Genomic DNA, 19,152 nt, shown 5'->3' with positions numbered 1-19,152 from the left:
AAGGAAACCACTACTCAGCAATTAGCACCTCCTTTTACACTGCCTCATTCCCTAGAGGAACAACAGGGAAATGTTCTTAGCTGCAATCAATACTCATAAGCCAAAAGGACAAAGGTACAGTTTTAGTTGTTTAGCAGAAGCAGAAGAATGGAAGCGTTTACCCAAATATTAATGCACAAATTAACTACATTATTAAAATTTGATTCAGACTTAAATAATAAATAGGTGGGCAAAATATAATGCAAGACTTACTCAGTAGAAGTGAATTTTTAATTATCTCATGAGATCTACTTAGAAAACAGGACTAATAATGTTAACAACCATAAATCCAAACCCTTCACACACTTTTTTCGTAACACAGCAGTGAACTGTAAACCTGCGTTTACTGGTTAATGCTTCAGTCATTTTAAATATTAACTCAAGTGTTTCCTCCTTGGCCATTTCAATTTTTAGCACCAAAATTAGCCCAAAAAGAGGTACTGGTACAGCTCGATGTTGTAAATGAATTGTTTACATATAATACTTTATATATTATACACACATACTGTACATTCACACATCCACACAAACAGGAGGCATATTTAAATGAATATATTCTGTGTTTCAATTTGTTGTCAAAGACTTAGGAGCAATGGAAATAAAGCAGAAGGGGTAATATTTTACATAGTAGGCAACTTTAATGCTGTAGTGCACTTATAAAAAAGTCCAACTCTCCCTCCCAGCTCAGCAGCTTTTTTTTAATATCACTATTCAGAAGGATGCAGAAGTTATTGCCTAAATGTTATTCTATACATTTCCATCGGAATTCTCAAAAACACTTTAAATTGCTAACTAATTTACAACTTAACTATTTTTTCTTGTTACAGCTTTAACTCATTGGCAATTTTGGAAGCAATGTTTTTGAAAGCTATGGATGTTCCCGATATCCGCTTAAAGCGAACTCCGTTCAGGGACAGTCTTGGCAGTTTACACACCTCCATCTCCCACTGTACAAGGTTTTCCGCGTGCCCATCTCCATGGACACAGAAAAGCAAGAAACGCTCCCTCTGTTCATAGTCACAATTATTGGCATCCAGGACCTTCCGGATTTCCCTCATCATGTCATTGGGATCCATGGAGCTGGTGGTTTTCATGCTCCAGGTAAAACGCAGCGACCGAGGCTTGGCTTCCTTGTTCTCGTCCTTCTGATCCACAGCTACATTGCGGCTGAAAGACAGGAATTCCGGAGTGAGCAGGGCCAGCCGCCCTCCCCAGGGGCCACCTTAGCGAAGCCACCACTGAACACACACCACCCGGATTAGAGCAGCCCTGGAGGCTCCAGCTGTGGCCAAGCCCCGCTCCCCCAGCTGCTGTACACACACACAGTCGGGGGAAAGCTGTAGCTGCTGGGGCTGGAACGAAGGAATGGCACGAGGTGGGACACAACTGGCACTCACTGGATTCAGGAGCACGGGGGCAATGACATTCTGGAGGCAGAACTACGTGCAGCACCTACAACTTGATTTTAAGGTAGGTTCTGCTCAAAACTCTACTCTCGGGCCAATGGGGGCAGCTGAAACACCAGCTCTGTGCTAGAAGTTTCTGGAACACTGAAATAACAGCTCCCTGTGGCAGGAGGTGCTCAGCCCAGGCCCTGGGAGGTGCCCACTTACACAGAATGGGGTGAGCCTGTGCACAAAGGTGCTGGGAGTTCCTCTGCATCTCCTCCAGGGCAGCAGCCAGGAGACAGAGCCCTGGGAGCTCCTGGAGCCCCACAGCAGCTGGCTGCAAGCAGAAGGAAGGACAGCAGGACCAGAGTCACCCACCTGCTGCCCAGGGTCAAGCGGAGCCCCCAGAGCTGGGTTGGCTCAGTTACACTCTGGCCTTCCCGCTGGGGAGTGTTTGGGATGATGCCTAGGGACACACCATGCTGCACGCCCTGGGGGCTGCCTCAGAGAGGAGATGCTTCCTCCTGAGTTGGTCAGTAACTCATTAAATACCAACCACTGACTGAGGCAGAGTGATGAAATCTTCTGCAGCTACAAGCTCTGCAGTTAAGTGCCTCTGAGGGGGATGTGCATAAAGAGAGCTGGAAGTCACTATCAGACACCTCCTCAACACAGTTTGTAAAGATGGTGAGAGGGTACCATTATTGTCACACTTTTAAGAGATGAAACACAAAATACTGAGGGTGTGTTACCCAAATCTGTAACTTTTTTTTTTTAATAAAAAAGCTTTTCTTTTGGTATGGGTAAGTGAAGTTAAACAGGACAAATGAAAGAAAGCTACCTACGTCAGGGAAGGTATAGGGTGGATATTAGGAAAAAACTTTTCACCAAAAGAATAATAAAGTACTGGAATGCTCTTCCCAGAGAGATGGTAGAATCACCATCTCTGGATGTGGTTAAAAAAAGGCTGGACATGGCACTTGGTGCTGTAGTCTAGATTCTGAGTTGAGGTGTTAGGACATAGGTTGGACTCGATGATCTTAGAGGTCTCTTCCAATTATTCTGTGATTCTGTGAAATGTTCCAGAAATTTCTAGTTTGCAATCATTCTCCTACTTAAACTAAAATCAGTAGTCATGCTGCTAAAGAATAAGGAACTACATTTGGACCTCCAGGGACAAAATACAGATTTGCTTTGTGACTATTTGTACACTGCCAGCCACCTCTTCAAATGTAATTAAATATATTGACTGTTATACTTAATTATTAGGTAACCTAACTCTCCCCCAACCGTGCAGTTTAGGTCTCATGTTGAGCCTCCACATTAAGCCAAGCTGCTCTTTGAAACAGATAGCAATGGTTACACCACATTTTATTTCTACTACCATTAAGCAGGCAAATATGAAAAAGTTAAATAAAAAGTGATAGCAAGGCCGCAACTAAAGAAATATATTTCTCAAATATAACCTATTTCATAATTCTTCTATTTAAAGATTTCTTGTGACTGTGAGAGTCATAAGACTATGCAATGTGATATGCCAGATGTTACAAAATTCATCACACAAATTAAAGAGTATTCTGTTTTAAGGTTTTAATTTAATAAGGCTGTGAAGGGCCAGGGAAAACCCCAACTCTTATCCAATGCTCATTTTATTTTTGGAGGCTTTTCCCACTTGAAAACAGTTGGCAAACCCAGCAGTCTGATAATTTCTAATATTTTTTTGATATGCTGATTTTGCAAGAAGAGTATAACACGAAAGATATTTAACTGCCTGTGATTTTGGAGATGAGAAATATCTTATCACCTTCCAGTGGTTATTCCACACATTTGCAGCCTCACTAGAGACCACTCATCTACACATCTACACAACAACAGCAAATTACAATGACTAAAATGCAAAAAAAAAAAGAAAAACCACACAAGGAAAAAGGCAACAGGAAAGATGAAAGTTTAGAATCAAGTCAGTCAGTGCTTTAATAGCTGTTTTGCAGACAGAAATGCTTCTTGTTTAGTTCCAATGACTTACATAAAAAAAAAAAAAGCTGCTGCCTGAAGCCACTATGCCACATAATCAAGGGAAGAAAGGTTCAAACTCACCTAAGTAACGTTTTAAACAAAAATTTTACCCTCACCTTGAGCCCTCAAATCTCCCGTTCCTCTCATATTCAGTCGGGAGCCTCAATGAAAAGAATGCAGAAGCAAAAGGAAGTGGGAAAGAGAAGACAAATCTTACACTACAATATATAATATCTGAGTAGTTGCTAAAAGATACTGCAATCATTCCACAGGTGTGTTAAAATACAAAACAACAAAGATGTAAAGAACTTGGTAGGTTAGGACAAACTCAGAAAGTAACATATTGTCAAACCAAATGGAAGTCTATAAACTACAGTTTTTAAACTGACCATAACTAACTTTAACAGTATATGTTTATGCATTAAATCTGTAGAACTCATGGAATAAATCTGAAGTTATAAAAGCAGAAAATGTGAAACTAAAGTTACAAAGCATATTGAAGTGACTGTATTATTTACTAAGTACCTCTTAAAAGAGAAATAACTCCCAAGTATTTTTAGGCTAATGTTATTTAAAGGTTTTTATCTGGAATAAAGTATATATTTGAAAAAATCCCCATAATTATTTACAGACAAGTCTCATCACCTTGTGTATTTGCATGCTCATAAGATCTGTGTGTTCAAAGAATACCAAAGCACCTTAATGCAAAAGAAGAAGATGCACATACATTTTAACAGAGCTTGAAGAGCCAAATCCAAGATTTCTCAAGCTGTGGTAACTCTAGCCTAGTAATTCCACACTGATGCATCTTCCCCACCCAAGAACAAGCTTAAGCTTTCTGTCTTCCTGCAGTGCTTAAGGCTACACTGCTGGTCACTACCATCTATTGAAAGCCCAGAGTCAAGAAGAATTAAAGGGAAATTATCTTTCTCTACCTTCCCATTGTTGAAGGAGGATGGTTGAACATATCAGCACTAAGTCTGCTCAGGGGGATGCTGCCTGTACCTGCCTTCACCCAGACTAAGGCAGTGCATGGCTTCCCTGAGTAACACAAACACTGAGGCTGGGTGGCAGGTGTCCAGGGACAGGAATGTAAGACAGTACCCTTATTTTCTGATGCAGAGTGATATTTATATCAGGGTGTGTGGGGAGTTACAAGGTGTGATTTCCTCCTTTCCTTCCTTTGAGAGCTCTGGTGAGGGATCAGCAAGGTGACTCTGGCAGTCTGTGTCACAGGGGAGCAGGAGCTGTGAGGGGCAGGGTGGCAGCACTGGCTGCATGTGCCACAGAACCAGCCCAAATTCAACTCAGGGGCTACTGCAAAGCAACTGCACTTTACAGGGTGCAAAATTGCTCAGCTGAGAGCTGCTGGTCATGGCAGCACCCAAGCAGGACCCTGCTCTCTGAGGTACCACACAGCTCCTGGTACAACAGGGACAATCTCACTGGCAAATGAACAGCTGTAAGTAAAAAAGATACAGAAAAAATGAGAAGAAGACAATTGGAAGTCCCAGTGCAAAGAGGGCAGTTATTGAACTTATTTTCATGAGATCTCGTGCTGCTAATCTATGGTGGATATAAGAGAAGGTGGAAAAAGATTTTTCATGACTGTATATACCAAGAGCATGAAGTCATCCTGTATGAGAGCTCTACAGGACCAAAAAAGGGGTAGGTGGAACCACCACATGTACCATCTGAACAGATTCTCCCCTTTTAGATAATTATTTTACTAAAGCAACCAACAAGTTAGAAAACTCTCCTCAACTGAAGAATTAAGAGTACTTAAACTTCAGAGAGCCTTCTGTGTCCCTAGGAAGTGGAAGATGTCAGCTTTAAGAGCTGCAAACATTTACAGATTTTTGTTGTAAATTTTTTTTTTGTTGGGTTTTTGGTGTTTTGTTTTGAAGCTTGCCAAAGGTTGCAGAAAATGGGAGCACAACCAGTTTCCCCAACAATGAACAGCCTTACTGTTGCTGGAATCTGTCCAGAAAAGTCTGTAAGGAAAAATCTCTAGTGATGTTCTGACACACTTTTCAGTTTGAAATTAAGCCAAAGTCTTCAGTTTGGAAACCACTGTACTCTAAATCTAAGAAAGGTCATTATTTAGAATATACCTGCCACTTTGAAAGAATAAACATTCTCATGGAAACCTCTCAGAAAACCCTCACTTTGCTCAGTTTTTCCATACATCAGTGTTCCATTCAGTGAGCAGGAGGAGCTGCATAAAGTGACACAGAACCTCAAATGTGAGCCATCATGCCAAGCTTAGGAGAGCTGTGCCAGTCTCTCAAGGTGCTCCTTCCTTCATGACAGACATGGTTATGGTCCAGCTCTACAGCCCAGCACTGCTGCCCTGGGATAGGCACTTTCTGTACTGCCAGGATTGCTCTGGTTGGGGTTTGTGAGTCAGATGCAGCCCTGAGGCCTCCTCAATTGCTAATACAATCTTCACTTCTGTGCTAGTTTATGCTCTAAATTTTCTGCTTTTGCTTTTGTTTTACACAAACTGATTTTATGGACCAAGATGCTTCTTGGTCTTGAGAATGGAACAGATGCATAGACAAATTCTGTTCTCATTTGTCATGCCATGCCTATACATTATCTACCTCATGGTTTATGAAGGGCTTTCACAAATCTGATTGTTTCCACACATCTGTCCCAGATTATGCTGTGTTTCCTGTTCTTTACATCTTTGTATGCTGTTTTAAATATCCAAGTAAATACAAAGAAAATTGTCTAAAAAGATACTGAAAATCAACAAAAAGTGAAAGATGATAAAATAAGATCAATTTATGGAAATGGAGAAATGATGCTGCAATAAAATCCAGAACATTGAGTCATTTTTGCTGTCAGAGAAAAAAAAAAAGTTAAGACTTCCACAATATGCAGATTGGCAAAGACAGTGCATAGTACAAGATTTATATATATATATACACACACACATATATATATATTTGATACCTCTGTGTACTGAGCACAATATTAAAACTCAGCAGTTTAACAAGGAGTGACTGATCATCTACTTTCACTCAGCTCCCTAGAACTGATCTTGTGGCACCATGTATACGTGCTACTGGGTTACTGTAGTTCTTTCAGAACTACAAGGACAGTGAGCTCAGGGAGGATTCATAGCAAATATAGCCAGGAGAAACTGCCAAAAGCCCCAGCATTTTCAATTTTTGTACCTACATACAGATCAGGTATGGAGGGACACCATACATTCTCAAAACAGAATTTAAAAAGCACACTGCTCCTGTGCAGGTCGTGTAACACTTAACAAATTTTTTATTCAAAAAGACACATTCATGGAAGCTGTAGCAGATATTTCCACCATGGTCTGAGACTCCTGGCCTCAAGTCAAAGGCAATTTTTAAAAAATTACTTAAAATTTACCCGAAGTCTCAAATTTAAACAGTAACCTTCTAGTTTAAAACTGTACCCATATTAGCATTTCCCATCTTTCTTCTGAACAAACTAAATGCATTCAGCTGTGGGGGTTTGCACAGGTCACAGTCCTTTGTTGTAGAAGTGGCCTGCACCCCACAGCTGATGATGCACACTGGGTTAAAGCCACTGTCACTGCTCAGTTCCAGCTCTGTGCTGAGTTGCATGGTTTCTTTCCTTAACTAAGTTGTTGCATTTTCTCAAGTCAGCTGTGACAATGCCAGCCAAGCCAACCAACACCAGTTCCAAACATGGACATGTTTGGAAGAGCACTGATTATTATCACCATGGCATGGAATTTACTCAGTTCATCAGGTAGGGTACTTTTAGCCTTGCACTGTACATAATAAATCCACATTCAGGCAGCAATTTACATATGTCAGGACTCCCTAATCTAAGCATTTCCTTGAAATGGTCTAACTCCAAATTACAGTCACAAGCAGAGCCCTGCATTCTGAAGGTTAAAACAGATGCCTGGTTTCTGGTCCCATCTCCCCGGCTTTGATCAGCAGTAGGAAACTGGAAGTACCACCCTTTCAAAAGTTCAAAGATGTGGTACAACTGAACAGGCCATTACAAAACTCTACTGGAAAATTTATCTGCACATCAAAACTGTATAAGCAATTTTCATGTATCATAATGGATTAATGAGAAATATAGCAGCTTGATTCGTTTCCATATTGCAAAACTAAATTCAATCCTTTGGCCTGAAACGTGAATCAGACATCTGAGCTTTTCCCTTTTGTTGATAAATTTGCATAAATGTTGTACTTTTTGTTTAGAACTGAAGAGCTCTATTTGCATTTCAGCTGCAACTCACTTCAACAAATGCACCCCATTTTAAAATAAATATACAGCTATTGAATCTTCATTCCATCTTCCACACAAAACTGTTCAACTCACAGCTGTGCTCAGCTGCAGGCAATGCTTCAATCCTTTTTTTCTCTTCAATATCATAAAACAGAGATAACATAAATTTAGCAACACTTACCTTTATTTGCTTGCAACCTTATGTTTTGTTTATACTTTCATCATTGTTATCAAACACCTCATTCTTCAAACATAAGCATGCTAAGTGTATTAGTACAGAGAACAGAATTACTTTGGCACTACCAACTCTATCAAAGAAAGAAGAATTCACAAGGCATGCTTAGCATCTTGTTATACAACACAGATGGTGCCACAGATTCTTAGGTATCATCATGAGTTAATGGATTTATTCTATGCTTTCCTCTGAAGAAAGAAAGTATTTAGTTCTCAGCAGGAAGTTTAGTTTTCAGAAAACCAAGGCTAGAAAAGCCAAATCTTTTGTTAATTGCAGGAGCCACTTTTTTTTAAATATAAATAAATCCTACCTTTTGATAAACCTGAATGACATGTTTCTAAAAGAAATTAAGCCAAAATAATAATTAACAAAAAATTTGTACAAAATAAACTGAAAAAGTCATTTAGAGCGAAACATGCAAAAATATCTCATTTTAAATGCACAATTAAATTACACTTCAATACATTCTCAGATTAGGCAGATGATTTAGGGGCTGAAGAGTCAAACTTCTGGCACTCTTTCAACTTTTTCTGGGAAATATGTAACCAGTATTTCTTATGAATTAAAATATGTACTGGTGTCAAAACACTTTAGAACTCAAAATCTGCAAGGTTAGGTAAAAATATGTTTGGATTTTCTTCATATTTTTACCATGGAAAGCAAACACTACCATAATTATATCCTGAGTATCTTCAGAGTTAGGTTTCTTCCTTTCTTCATAACATTAGGTCAGCCACGTTGTGCTAAAAACTGCCTTAAATATTTAGCTATTTTAGTGGCAGAAGCTGTAACAATTGGCTACACCAGAACATAAGTAGTTCATAACCCAAAGAATTCTGATTCCCCATAGAGAATGCTACAATAAATTAATGAGTAATAAGGTTTAAAAAAATTTATTTAACAGGAAGAAACATAGCCATGTCCTTCAGTGGCACTATCCACCTCCTCAGTAGTTTGTACAGCACTGAGTATAACAGAGCCCCAGCTGCAAGAGATCCTCCAAGAGCAAACGAATCATCTGTAACTGTGCCATTGTGTTACAACTGCATGTTATTTAATCAAGTCCAGATGGAATTTAAACTACTGTCAAAAGTCGTGGGGAAAGACTTCTTCAAGAAAACCACACTGCACTGCAAAAGTTGAAACCCTGAAGCAATGATAGAAGTTTGAATGCTGCCTAAACAACTGAGTGAAAAGTTTGCATGTTCACAGTTTGAGTGTTCACATTTGGAACGCCAAATGGAAAATTAAGTAAGGATATTACAAACAAAAGTACAGAAAGAAAGATGTGCCAAAAGGATGTGGCTGATTAAGACTAAACTTGACATAAAGCAGATGGCTTAACACTTAAAAAATATTCAAATTAAACTTCTCTCTCTCTCAACATAAAAAGAAGGGGAAAAACCCAACCAAATTTCCTATAGCACAGAGTTTCCCAGGGAAGTGTTACCTGGCAGAAAACTGAGCAAATTAAAACATTTATCACAGGCTAGACTCTCATGTTCTTGTTTTGCAAAGAAGCAACTTCTACATTTTAAAAGAAATTCACTCTCTAAACTGAAATCAGCCATTTGTGAAAAACTGGAGTGTGGCTTAGCTTTATTTTGTAGGAATGGGAGACTGCAATGGTGATACTGAGAGGGAGGTATCCATAGTTATAAAGTAGACAGGAAGGAAATGGCTTGCTGCTGACGTGGTATAAGCTTAAAACAAAAGCTAGCAGGCCAAGATCAGAATGATCTTGTCCAAAAAACTTCACCTGATAAGGAGTGTACAAAAGCTTGATGATTATCTTAAAGCAAAGACAAACAAGCCCTCAATTCTGCAAATGCAAGTTGTGGATATCAATGGTCTGAAGTATGTGCTATGGGAACTGACAGGTTTTAAATAGAGAAGAAAAAAACCACAATTGTTAATTTTAAGGTTTGTAGTAACTAATCTAAATAATACATGGATTTGAAACCAGAAGCTCAGTTAGAATAAAAATTGTCAGTGCAGGAGCAAGACCTGCTGAAGCTTGGCTTTAGCTGGACCACCACACCTTCACACCTAACACAGAATCTGCACACCAACTAAAGGCCAAAGTAGGAATAAATTTTTTAAGGCTTGATCAGACTCCTGCCTAGACTGAAACACTAATACTGCCATTATCTTAAGATGGCCTGTGACAGCACTACTGCCAACAGAAGCTTTTATCTCCTGCCCCTACACTTTCACCTGTGGTATTTCTTTTTCTGTGTTGCCAGCAAGGTTATGATGGAAACACTGATGGACTAAGTGACTGGGAAACACAACCTGAGCTGCTAATGCTACATCAAACATCTAGACTGGGCTCCTAGTTTATGCCATCTACTGATGGACTATGCAGCCACTGAGCAGCTTCTCAGCTGAGCTGAAATGTTTCATCTCTGCAGCAATTGTACCTCAGACATGAGGCTGAAGAGCACAGAAGACACAGCACAGACCAAACTGTCTCACATTTAATCCCATTTGACTCAACTCCCAAAAACAATTGGCTTCTGTAACCAAAACAGACCTAAGAAGAAATCATAAGCAACTGCATTTTAACTTGCAGAACTTCAGCCATTAATCAGTGAACATGGACAAAAATCACCTAAGCAACGAGGTATTTCTACTACAAAAAAGGACAAAAAAGACAGACGGGTTGCACTAGCGTTTTAAGAGGCTTACCTTCTGGTTAGTTTGGAAGTCAGTTTGCTGAAGAGGTTGGTGGAGCCGCGGGCGCGGGTCTGCGAGAGCGGCGCGGCCTCGTGGGACAGGCTGGGCGAGGCGGGCGGGCCGTTGTAGGTGGCGGTGCGGCGCTCGCGCAGCTGCCCGTGGAACGTGCTCCGGCTGGCCGTTCCTCTGGGGAAACGAATACGGTCAGGGGTGGTCGCACTGCTAATGCTGTGGGTTGAAGCAACGGGAGTTCTCTGATCGGGAATGGTGCTAGGGCAGAAAACAGAACAAAAAAAAAAACCAATGCTAGAACGCCTTCGCACGGGCACTGCGGCTCAGCAGGAAACACAAAACACTACGTTCTACAGTAAAGCGTAAGCAGACACTTTTATATAGGCCAAGGTTGGAAATACCAACATTATTACAGCACTGTATGGAATCAAAACTCGTAAGAAGTTAGGATTAAGAGGCTGCCGAAACAGAAACCTACATAGGCAGAAAAGTGCAACAAGGAGTATCCTGGAAAAGACCAGATAAGCCAGGCCTACAATGTTTTGTTGAGAAGACTGATAAAAGAACAGACCAGTAAAGTTTCCTCCCAGGAAAGAGAATAGGTAACTTTAATGTCTCTCCCGACACATTCTGTACATACATCTTTGAAAGTCTTGCTAATTTGAAAGTATCCTACACAAAATTCTCTACAAACAAACCGCTCCAAGCAGTGAAGTCCTTCGGGATACATAGTTAAAGTCTCCCACAAACTTTGACAATAGGGAATGTCCAATACTCCTAACAATAGGAAAAAATTAAGGTTCACTATTGCAGGATTATGTCACAGACAGCCTGACACACCACAAGACAAATGTAAACGAGACTAAAAAAATGAGGAAACACACATCTTGTGGGCAAAATATACTAGAACAATCTAGGACTAAAATTCCACAGCACAAAGTTAAGAAGCAGTGGGTATAAGTTAGTGTCACAACGATTTCTGGTTCTTACATAGGCCTGAAGTTATCTGCGCCATTGTCTATTGGAGGCAACATCATCTTCGTGTGCACAGAGGCTGACATGGACATCGACTTCTGATGTCGCAGCCGAACACTGGAGAAGGATGTGGTACAAACTGAAGCAGGGCTAGCTGCGTAAGCGAACATTTCTGTCAGGCTGCGAGGGGGTTTGGGTTCAGGCAGAGGCAGAAAGAAGAGCATGATGGACCAACAACAAACTACTGCATAGAAAAAAAGAGCAAACTTTTCCTTCTATTAACTGGTTTATCAAAGAACACGAACTCTCACAGCCCTCCTCTTCTGTGTAACAGCAGTAACTGCCCTACACTCCCCTTAAAAAGCATCCTTACATGGCACTGGACATCTCTAAGTGCCCATGCTCTTACCATTAGCATTAGTTAGCAGTGATACTCTCCTTGATGTACAGAACCTGAAAAACTCAGAATTCTATGCCAAAGCTCTACGATAAAGCACTGATGTAACTTGTATTGCTCTTAACAGTAAACAATGCATTAAAACCCCCACCAAATGCACTTTCCAAAAGACTCATGATAGCTCCATTACTACAGCAAAATCCTTTCTTTTCAGAACGTATCCATGTTAAAAGAAATTAGTGAAAGCTGGGCATGCTGTCAAATCTACATCAGATAACTGAGAGACTTCACAGGTACAATCAAAACCAAAAATATCATGATCTTTAATAGCTCCAGAGAGGTCAAAAGAAAAAGGCTGCTAATAATGAACCAGTATGTGTAGTAGGCACTGAACATGCTTGCTGATCTCTGAAGAAAGAAGAATGACTGTTGAAGAGCATCTTGTATTGCTTTGACCATGAACAATAAATTCTCCAAATCACCATTCAGGCTTTGAAGGAAAGTATAGAGCACTGTCTTAGCAGAATGGCCAGTAAGCTGCCAGCTGCATGGTATGTTCAAACAGGAGCATTAAATTTATTTATTTATTTAGGCCAAAATACTCTTTGCAGCCTTCACATTATCTAGTAATGATAAGGATAGGAGAAAAGTGAGTAGGCACAAGATGTTTTGGGCCTTTCAGACTACACCACCACCTCATTCATCTGAAGTTTGCTTTAAAAGTAAGACAGCTATAATTTTGAAATTTTGCTTAAGGTTAAGAAATCAATAATTCTCAGTGACAGTTTCATGACACTGCATGTTCACTTCCAAATTACTTCTTGGTTACACACAAAATCTCAAGCCCTGTTACCGAATTCTGGTACATCAGACTCTGAATAGAAAAATGCTAGTGCAGCTACAAGTGTCAGCTCCCCCACTTCTCAGGCTTGGCTCCCAAAGCACCAGTGCAAAACACCACACAGCTCAGACATCTGAACTGATAGCTAAAATGCTTAGCAAAACATACTTGGTTTTGGTTTGTTTTTAACTTTTCAGGATCTGAAAACTTCATCTCAGTCATGCATGCATCTCAACAATGTTGAATCCATCAGGATGACAACTACAAGCACTACTTACAATGAAGCCTTCAGTACAGGCCCAGCATTTACAATGTCCCAGGGTTATAAGGAATTTTCAGAAAATGAACATTAATCTCAAAACTAATACCCTGAAGTCACGCAATTGGTCACTAGTCTCTCAAGCTATTCCAGCTCATTTCCTCTATATTTACTGCAAGAGATAAAGAATCTAGTTTTGCAACACAAGACCCAAGTTTTTAGTCACCTGCCTCCAAAGATGTGACATCTAAAGGTATCCATAAAGCACCTTCTCCTCCTCTGATGCTTTGCTAGAAATCAGCATCTTTGGATTGCTAGCCTGGGAACACAGGAACAGTGAACTAACAATCACCAATTAGTGCCAAGGCTTATTAAAAATCTGAAGCTGTTGTAAATCATTTGTGTTACAAATGATTTAAAGCAATTGCCTATCATTATGAAGAGTGTTTCATGAGTTCCCAAGTGCGTTAATTAATGCTCAGGCTTTGGAGGAAAGCCAACAGAGTTGTCTCCAGCAGAAGGCCTGTGTCAGCCACACAATGTGTTAAAGCAGAGATGGGAGACTCAGAACTCTTTGCTTCTACCAGCCTGGCATGGGTCTTCAAGACTACTTTCTCCAGCATCAGATCGACTGACTATTGGTTCTTTAAAGTTTTCATACTTTCAGAAATAGTGCCTTCTCAGAATTCAATGTGCAAGATAAAAGCAGAATAAGCAATGTTTTGACACTTTTTCTACAGAAAAAAATTAGAGATTTTAAATGTGTGCATCTTGCCTTTTATGGTAAGTCTCCCAAGTTTTCCCTGAGTCACAGTCAGTATCTGAGTAGCTATGGAAAATCTAAAATCTAATCTGTAATAAACCAATTACAGCAATTACTCTAGCCTGTAACACTTGCCACCAACAGACACTTCAAAAGCATAGAAGTAATTTTTAACTAAACCTTGGATATGTACAAAGGCCAGGTTCAACTTCAGATCTTGCTTTAGAGAAGAAAAAAGAAAAAAGTTTCTAGAGTTACTTTCTGCCAAGCTGAGAGTACAGTAACATCAAAGATTAATTCTGAAGAGCCAGTGCCATCAGTCACCCTGTTGATTTCTCCTGCATTAAAGGCCCCTGCACTTTATGTGACCAGTCAATGCTATATCCTGTTACAGCAACAAAATACATTCAGATGTAAATTCTGAATTCTGTGCCAAATCACAGTAATTCTAAAACTGTGCAAGAATGAACATGCAGTTTAGTACTGAAGTATTTCAGACAATGAAAGGGCTCCAACTGTAATAAATTAGCAATGCATTCTCATTACCTTGTCTGTTTTTAACCCTCTATAAAAAGTAATGAATGTAATAATCAAAAAATGCATGATAAAAGCTATAAAGACATTTTTTACCTGTGCAAATATAAATTCTCAAACATTTCAAATGACCCAAATAAGGCTAGTTTACAGAAAAAGCTAATGATGGTTAAATATCATATTGACAATAAAAGGTAAATTACACAAGGATAACCAATTATGAATGTAAACCACAACTAATATAGTTGTCAAGTGCTACTCAATCTTAACTTTAAGGACTATATATGAAACATTAGTTTCCTGAGAAAGTAAAAGCTGGGGAAATAAAATTACTTCATAAGATAGCTCTTTATGATATGAACTTACTCCCAAATTAAGGGAACATCTAAATCTCAAGCATTCCTAGTAAACAATATCTAGTAGCTTTCAAAAATGCAATAAAGAAACTGTAGGCAAGATATTAGTTTCAGGATGGACAGAAATGGTACTAAACCAAGTAATCAAGTAATAAAAAATTATCAAAACTATTATGGACAGAAATATTCATTTTCTCAAAGAGTGTTTGGAAAGAAAAAAGCTATTAACATATCAAATCAGAGAAAGGATGGTGAGCTTTACCCTAAACAACTTGGTAACATGAACAAGGAGTAACCAGTGGAGGCTGAGACAGACACACAAGGGACAGCACCAAAGAGCTGTGCTGTACTTCACAGACAGGTGACTGCAGGCCCAGCTGGCCAACTACACTTCTGGCAGCCTCCAAACTTATACCTGACTCCTCCCATTTGCAGAGAGCTAGGAGGAAGAGACAGGTTCAAAATCATGTTCTTTATCCCTAGGCTCCAGGAATCAAACAGGGAATAGACAGGCTGTCCAGTCAACATCACAACTCCTCATCAGCTGCCAAAAGGAGGGAAAAAAATTTGTGCAAAAACACAAGTTAGAAAATAGTTATTTTCTTCCCACCCTTTAAAAAAATATCATAATATTAGGAAGGGCTGGAGAAAATTTGGAAGCATAGTAGAGGGGTACACATTCTTTTAAGTACCAGCTATCTGAGTGCTCTCCTGGCAAGCGTTAATTACTTAATTGTTACCATCTTTTGACAGCAGTAAAATTCTGACAAGAAGGGCTGGAAATTAAAATACCTCAGCCAGCCAGGAAATTTGGTGGTGTTCCTCCCAAGTGCTACTCTATACCTGATATCCATGTTCACTATAATATTATTTCTGACAGCTCTTCTCAGTCTTCGCAGGATGGCAGTAGATGTGACCACGGTGCCAACACATACAGTGGTTAGCTCCAGTTCCACTGCATGCTCTACTCAGGCTTTCATTCAGTAAATTAAAAAGAAATTTGTTATTTCTCTGATTGTTTTCACTCAGAATATGGAGATACCCTAAGGAGGGAAGCCGCTGAGTTCTGTAAATCATGGGAAACAATTAAGACTGCCACAGTATCAGCAAGGAACACTGTTAGTCCAAGACAATGGTGAATCACCATTTCATCTTTGCTTAGATAAAATTACCTTCTCCCTGAGACTTTGCAGCAAAAATGGTATTTCAAATAATCCCAGTGAAGCAGAGTTTAGAGTGAAATATAAAAAGAGAATGGCTGAAGATTGTAGTCTGACACTGAACAAGGCTCTTCTGCAAGCATGTGCTGTTTGGCCACAGGAGTTCACAACAAATTTAAAATGAAGGCTGCTACAAATATTTCATGTATTTAAACCAGAAATTAGAAACTTCCTTTTACATTCTAAGTATAAAGATTATAAAATTAAATACAGGAAAAAAACCCAAGCCCCAGCATACTTACAGGTGCTCCATAACCAAGGATCTGTCTGTACTCACCTTTCATTACGAATTACATTAGAATATCACTTATTTTTAAATGAGGCATTAGAATTTTTTTGGAAAGGTGAAGACAAGCGACATACACCATAGGAAGACATTTCATATACCTGTTCTCCTTGCCATTTTGTATCACTGAGTGCCTATCAGCAGTGGTTCTCTCACTACAAACATATGTGTTGCGCCGTGTCATTGCTCCAGGGGTAGTATTATTCTACAATTAAAAAACATAGGTTTGTTATTCCCCACAGAAGGCTTTTCTGAGGTTAGTCTGCATATAATTGAAGGCTTTTTACTTAATGCTAGTTCTATGCAGCTCTAAAACTTACAATAATTAAATAACTTAATATACAAACTCCATCTAGTATTTGTAAGGAATATTGCAATCGGAAAAATTAATTCTAACAAGTTGTTCATGTATTTCATATTGATGGTTCAAAATTAATATTCCTTAAAGTTTTTAATTACAAATGTTCTGAATTACAAATTCCGAGTATATACAGCATTCTTCTACATCTGCATAGTCTGTGTCTTTATAGCCTATTTTTGAAATACTTTACCACTTGTAGCTTGGAGAATTTTCCTTTAAGTTAAAATCATACCCTTAAACAAGATAGGAAAAGCAAAGACTTAACAAACAAATGTGGTAAAATTCAGTGGGAGGGTAAACATGGACTTTTTAATATTAAGATACTATGAAACACTAGACAAGTTTTAAAAACAGGGAAGAATAAGAGACAAATTGCAGAGAATTTTAGTAAGACATTTTTTAAAATACACATTTCAATACAAGCATAATACACTGAGGACAAGAGAACCAGGGGAACTTAAACTACAGACCTTACTTGAGAGGGGAGAAAAGAAATAGAATTACTTTGCCTCTGTCTTTACAGAGAAAGAGGGTGGAGATATGCCCAAGTTGGCGGTCAATTTTCCAGGAACGACTGAGAAGCTATAGGTAATTCACAGATAACAGAATTATAAAAAGTTAGATACAATTACTGTAGGAAAAGCAGGGTGGTCCAGACAAACATGCACCCCCAGGTCGTAGAGGAAGTTAAAGCTGGCAAGCCTTTGTATTTTTTTCTCCCCACCCCAAGAACAAAACACAGGAAACTGCAAATGGTTGAAAAAGTAGAAAAAAACCTTTAAAAGTTTTCTTTAAAGAAAAGGATCACGGGGCAAAGCAGGAAGCAAAAAAGGCTATAAACTTCAAACATCACTGCTGGGGAAAGTCTTGGAGGAGTCAGCTTAAGGGAATGACTGGTCAGCACCTGGATAAGCACATGTTGAGTAAGGAGGGCCACTAAGAATCAGGCAGGGGACTTCATGCTCAACCAACCTTTTGGAGCTCTTTGAAGAATTTATGCTATGACGGACAAGGGAAACTCAGTGGATTTTAAAAATAGCATTAAGAAAAGGTTTCGCATAAACGGTCACAGGAGAGAATCATGGCAAGAAGGATTAAAAAAAAAGAAAGGAAAAACTAGTTCAAGCACAAAAGCAGAGTAGCCAAACCTTTTTTGTTTCCGAACCTGAAATAAAACTGTTAAAGTGGAGTATTCTCAATAAATACCAAAAGTGCCTTAAGGCAAAATATCTGCTGTCTAGAGAGTCTCAAGCAACACATTCCCTGAGCTATTTAACCTTGAAGCCATCTTGTCTAAGAGACTGCTGACCTGTTTGTTACACATCTTTTTACACAAATGTACAAATTAAAATGCAACAGTGAAGTGCACAACATCCTGGTGTTAAAAAATACAAAGACAAAGGGTATTTTAGACTGGCAGAACAATTAATTAACATGTTAAATGCATGCAGCTGTCTAAAGGGTTCTCAGGTATTCTTCATTAGGGATAAGCATGTGCCAAGCATCAGCAGAAGCCTTCCTGGCTCTTTCCTTGCACTTTATTCCTTATACATTCTTTGTCTTCATATACACTTATTTATTTTAAAAAAACCCACCACCAATTCTTCCACTTTGACATTTCTCACTTTATAAACTCCTCTCTCTTTACTAAGCATGCCAGCAATGAAAGCTGTGCACCTAAGGTGAGGTTTTGTTTATCTGCTCTTGGGAGGTCACACTGTGCAGGACACTTCCTGGAGACCTCACAAACCAATGGTACAGTGAAATATTGCTTATTAGTATTTGCAGGTCATTTTGTTCAGTGTTCTGAACATAATAAGAGGATGAAGAACCTAAAATATCCAACACTGGTCTTCTGGTAGGAAATAAGCACAATAATCAGTGGCTTCCTTCTTTCCACCTGCTCCCTTTGAACAAGAAATGTTGGTTTCCCTTGAGAAAACACCACATAACATTACAATGTATTGTCATGTTGCACATCTGGAAAGACAAGACTGCAATCTCTGTGCTGGACCAGACTTTTAAGACTATTCATTTTCAGGTTTGAGAGTAGACAAGTTTTGGTATTCATATCTGAAATGAGAGTACTGCAAGTATACACTCGCCCAGCTCATTCTGAAATGCAAAGATGGAAGCATCAGCATACATTTTTTCCTGTTTGACTCAGATTTCAGAGGTCAGAGGAAGAGATTTAAGCACTTCAAGGTTTCAAATTTCAGTTTTGGCAAGAATAGTCTTGGTATTGGGGTCTTTACACTTTCTAGTGTATGACCTTTCACGATTCATCAAGGAAGCTCTTCAGCTGTGACTTTTTGTTCAGCCAATCTACAGACTGTTAATCTCTGGACATGACTAAATAGCACAGGTGCACAGCACTGGAAACTGGTGTGAGCAGCACCCCATTCCCTGATGGAATGACAGCTCCCAGGGTCAGGGTTAGCTGCCTAAGTTCATCTTCATGGCATTGTCTGCCTTCTTTGCAGGAGGAGCTGACACAGCACAGCACATGTTGAGACTTGTGAGCACATGCACAAGGT

The 19,152-nt window shown here is 39.3% G+C and overlaps 1 protein-coding gene across 13 annotated transcripts in view; it reads right to left on the bottom strand.

Annotated features, from left to right (window-relative positions):
• Nucleotides 1-252: 252 nt before the first annotated feature.
• MARK3 (microtubule affinity regulating kinase 3) overlaps nt 253-19,152 on the bottom strand; it is a 61,223-nt gene continuing 42,323 nt past the window's right edge. For 2 of the 13 annotated variants that reach the window (XM_041476282.1, XM_041476283.1), the window contains 6 exons: nt 16,356-16,459; nt 11,614-11,778; nt 10,624-10,881; nt 8,243-8,269; nt 3,560-3,604; nt 253-1,206 (listed from right to left, as the gene is read on the bottom strand). In XM_041476282.1, the coding sequence (XP_041332216.1) occupies nt 861-1,206; nt 3,560-3,604; nt 8,243-8,269; nt 10,624-10,881; nt 11,614-11,778; nt 16,356-16,459 (945 nt within the window). In that variant the 3' untranslated portion in view covers nt 253-860. Of the gene's footprint in view, nt 1,207-3,524; nt 3,605-8,242; nt 8,270-10,623; nt 10,882-11,613; nt 11,779-16,355; nt 16,460-19,152 lie in introns of all 13 variants that reach the window. The other 11 variants (XM_041476292.1, XM_041476294.1, XM_041476288.1 and 8 more) reach the window with 10 other exon arrangements.

Source organism: Pyrgilauda ruficollis, unplaced genomic scaffold (assembly GCF_017590135.1).
Source record: "Pyrgilauda ruficollis isolate IOZ18807 unplaced genomic scaffold, ASM1759013v1 scaffold38, whole genome shotgun sequence".
Classification (NCBI taxonomy): Eukaryota; Metazoa; Chordata; class Aves; order Passeriformes; family Passeridae; genus Pyrgilauda; species Pyrgilauda ruficollis.
This window is presented reverse-complemented; position numbering and strand designations above follow the sequence as displayed.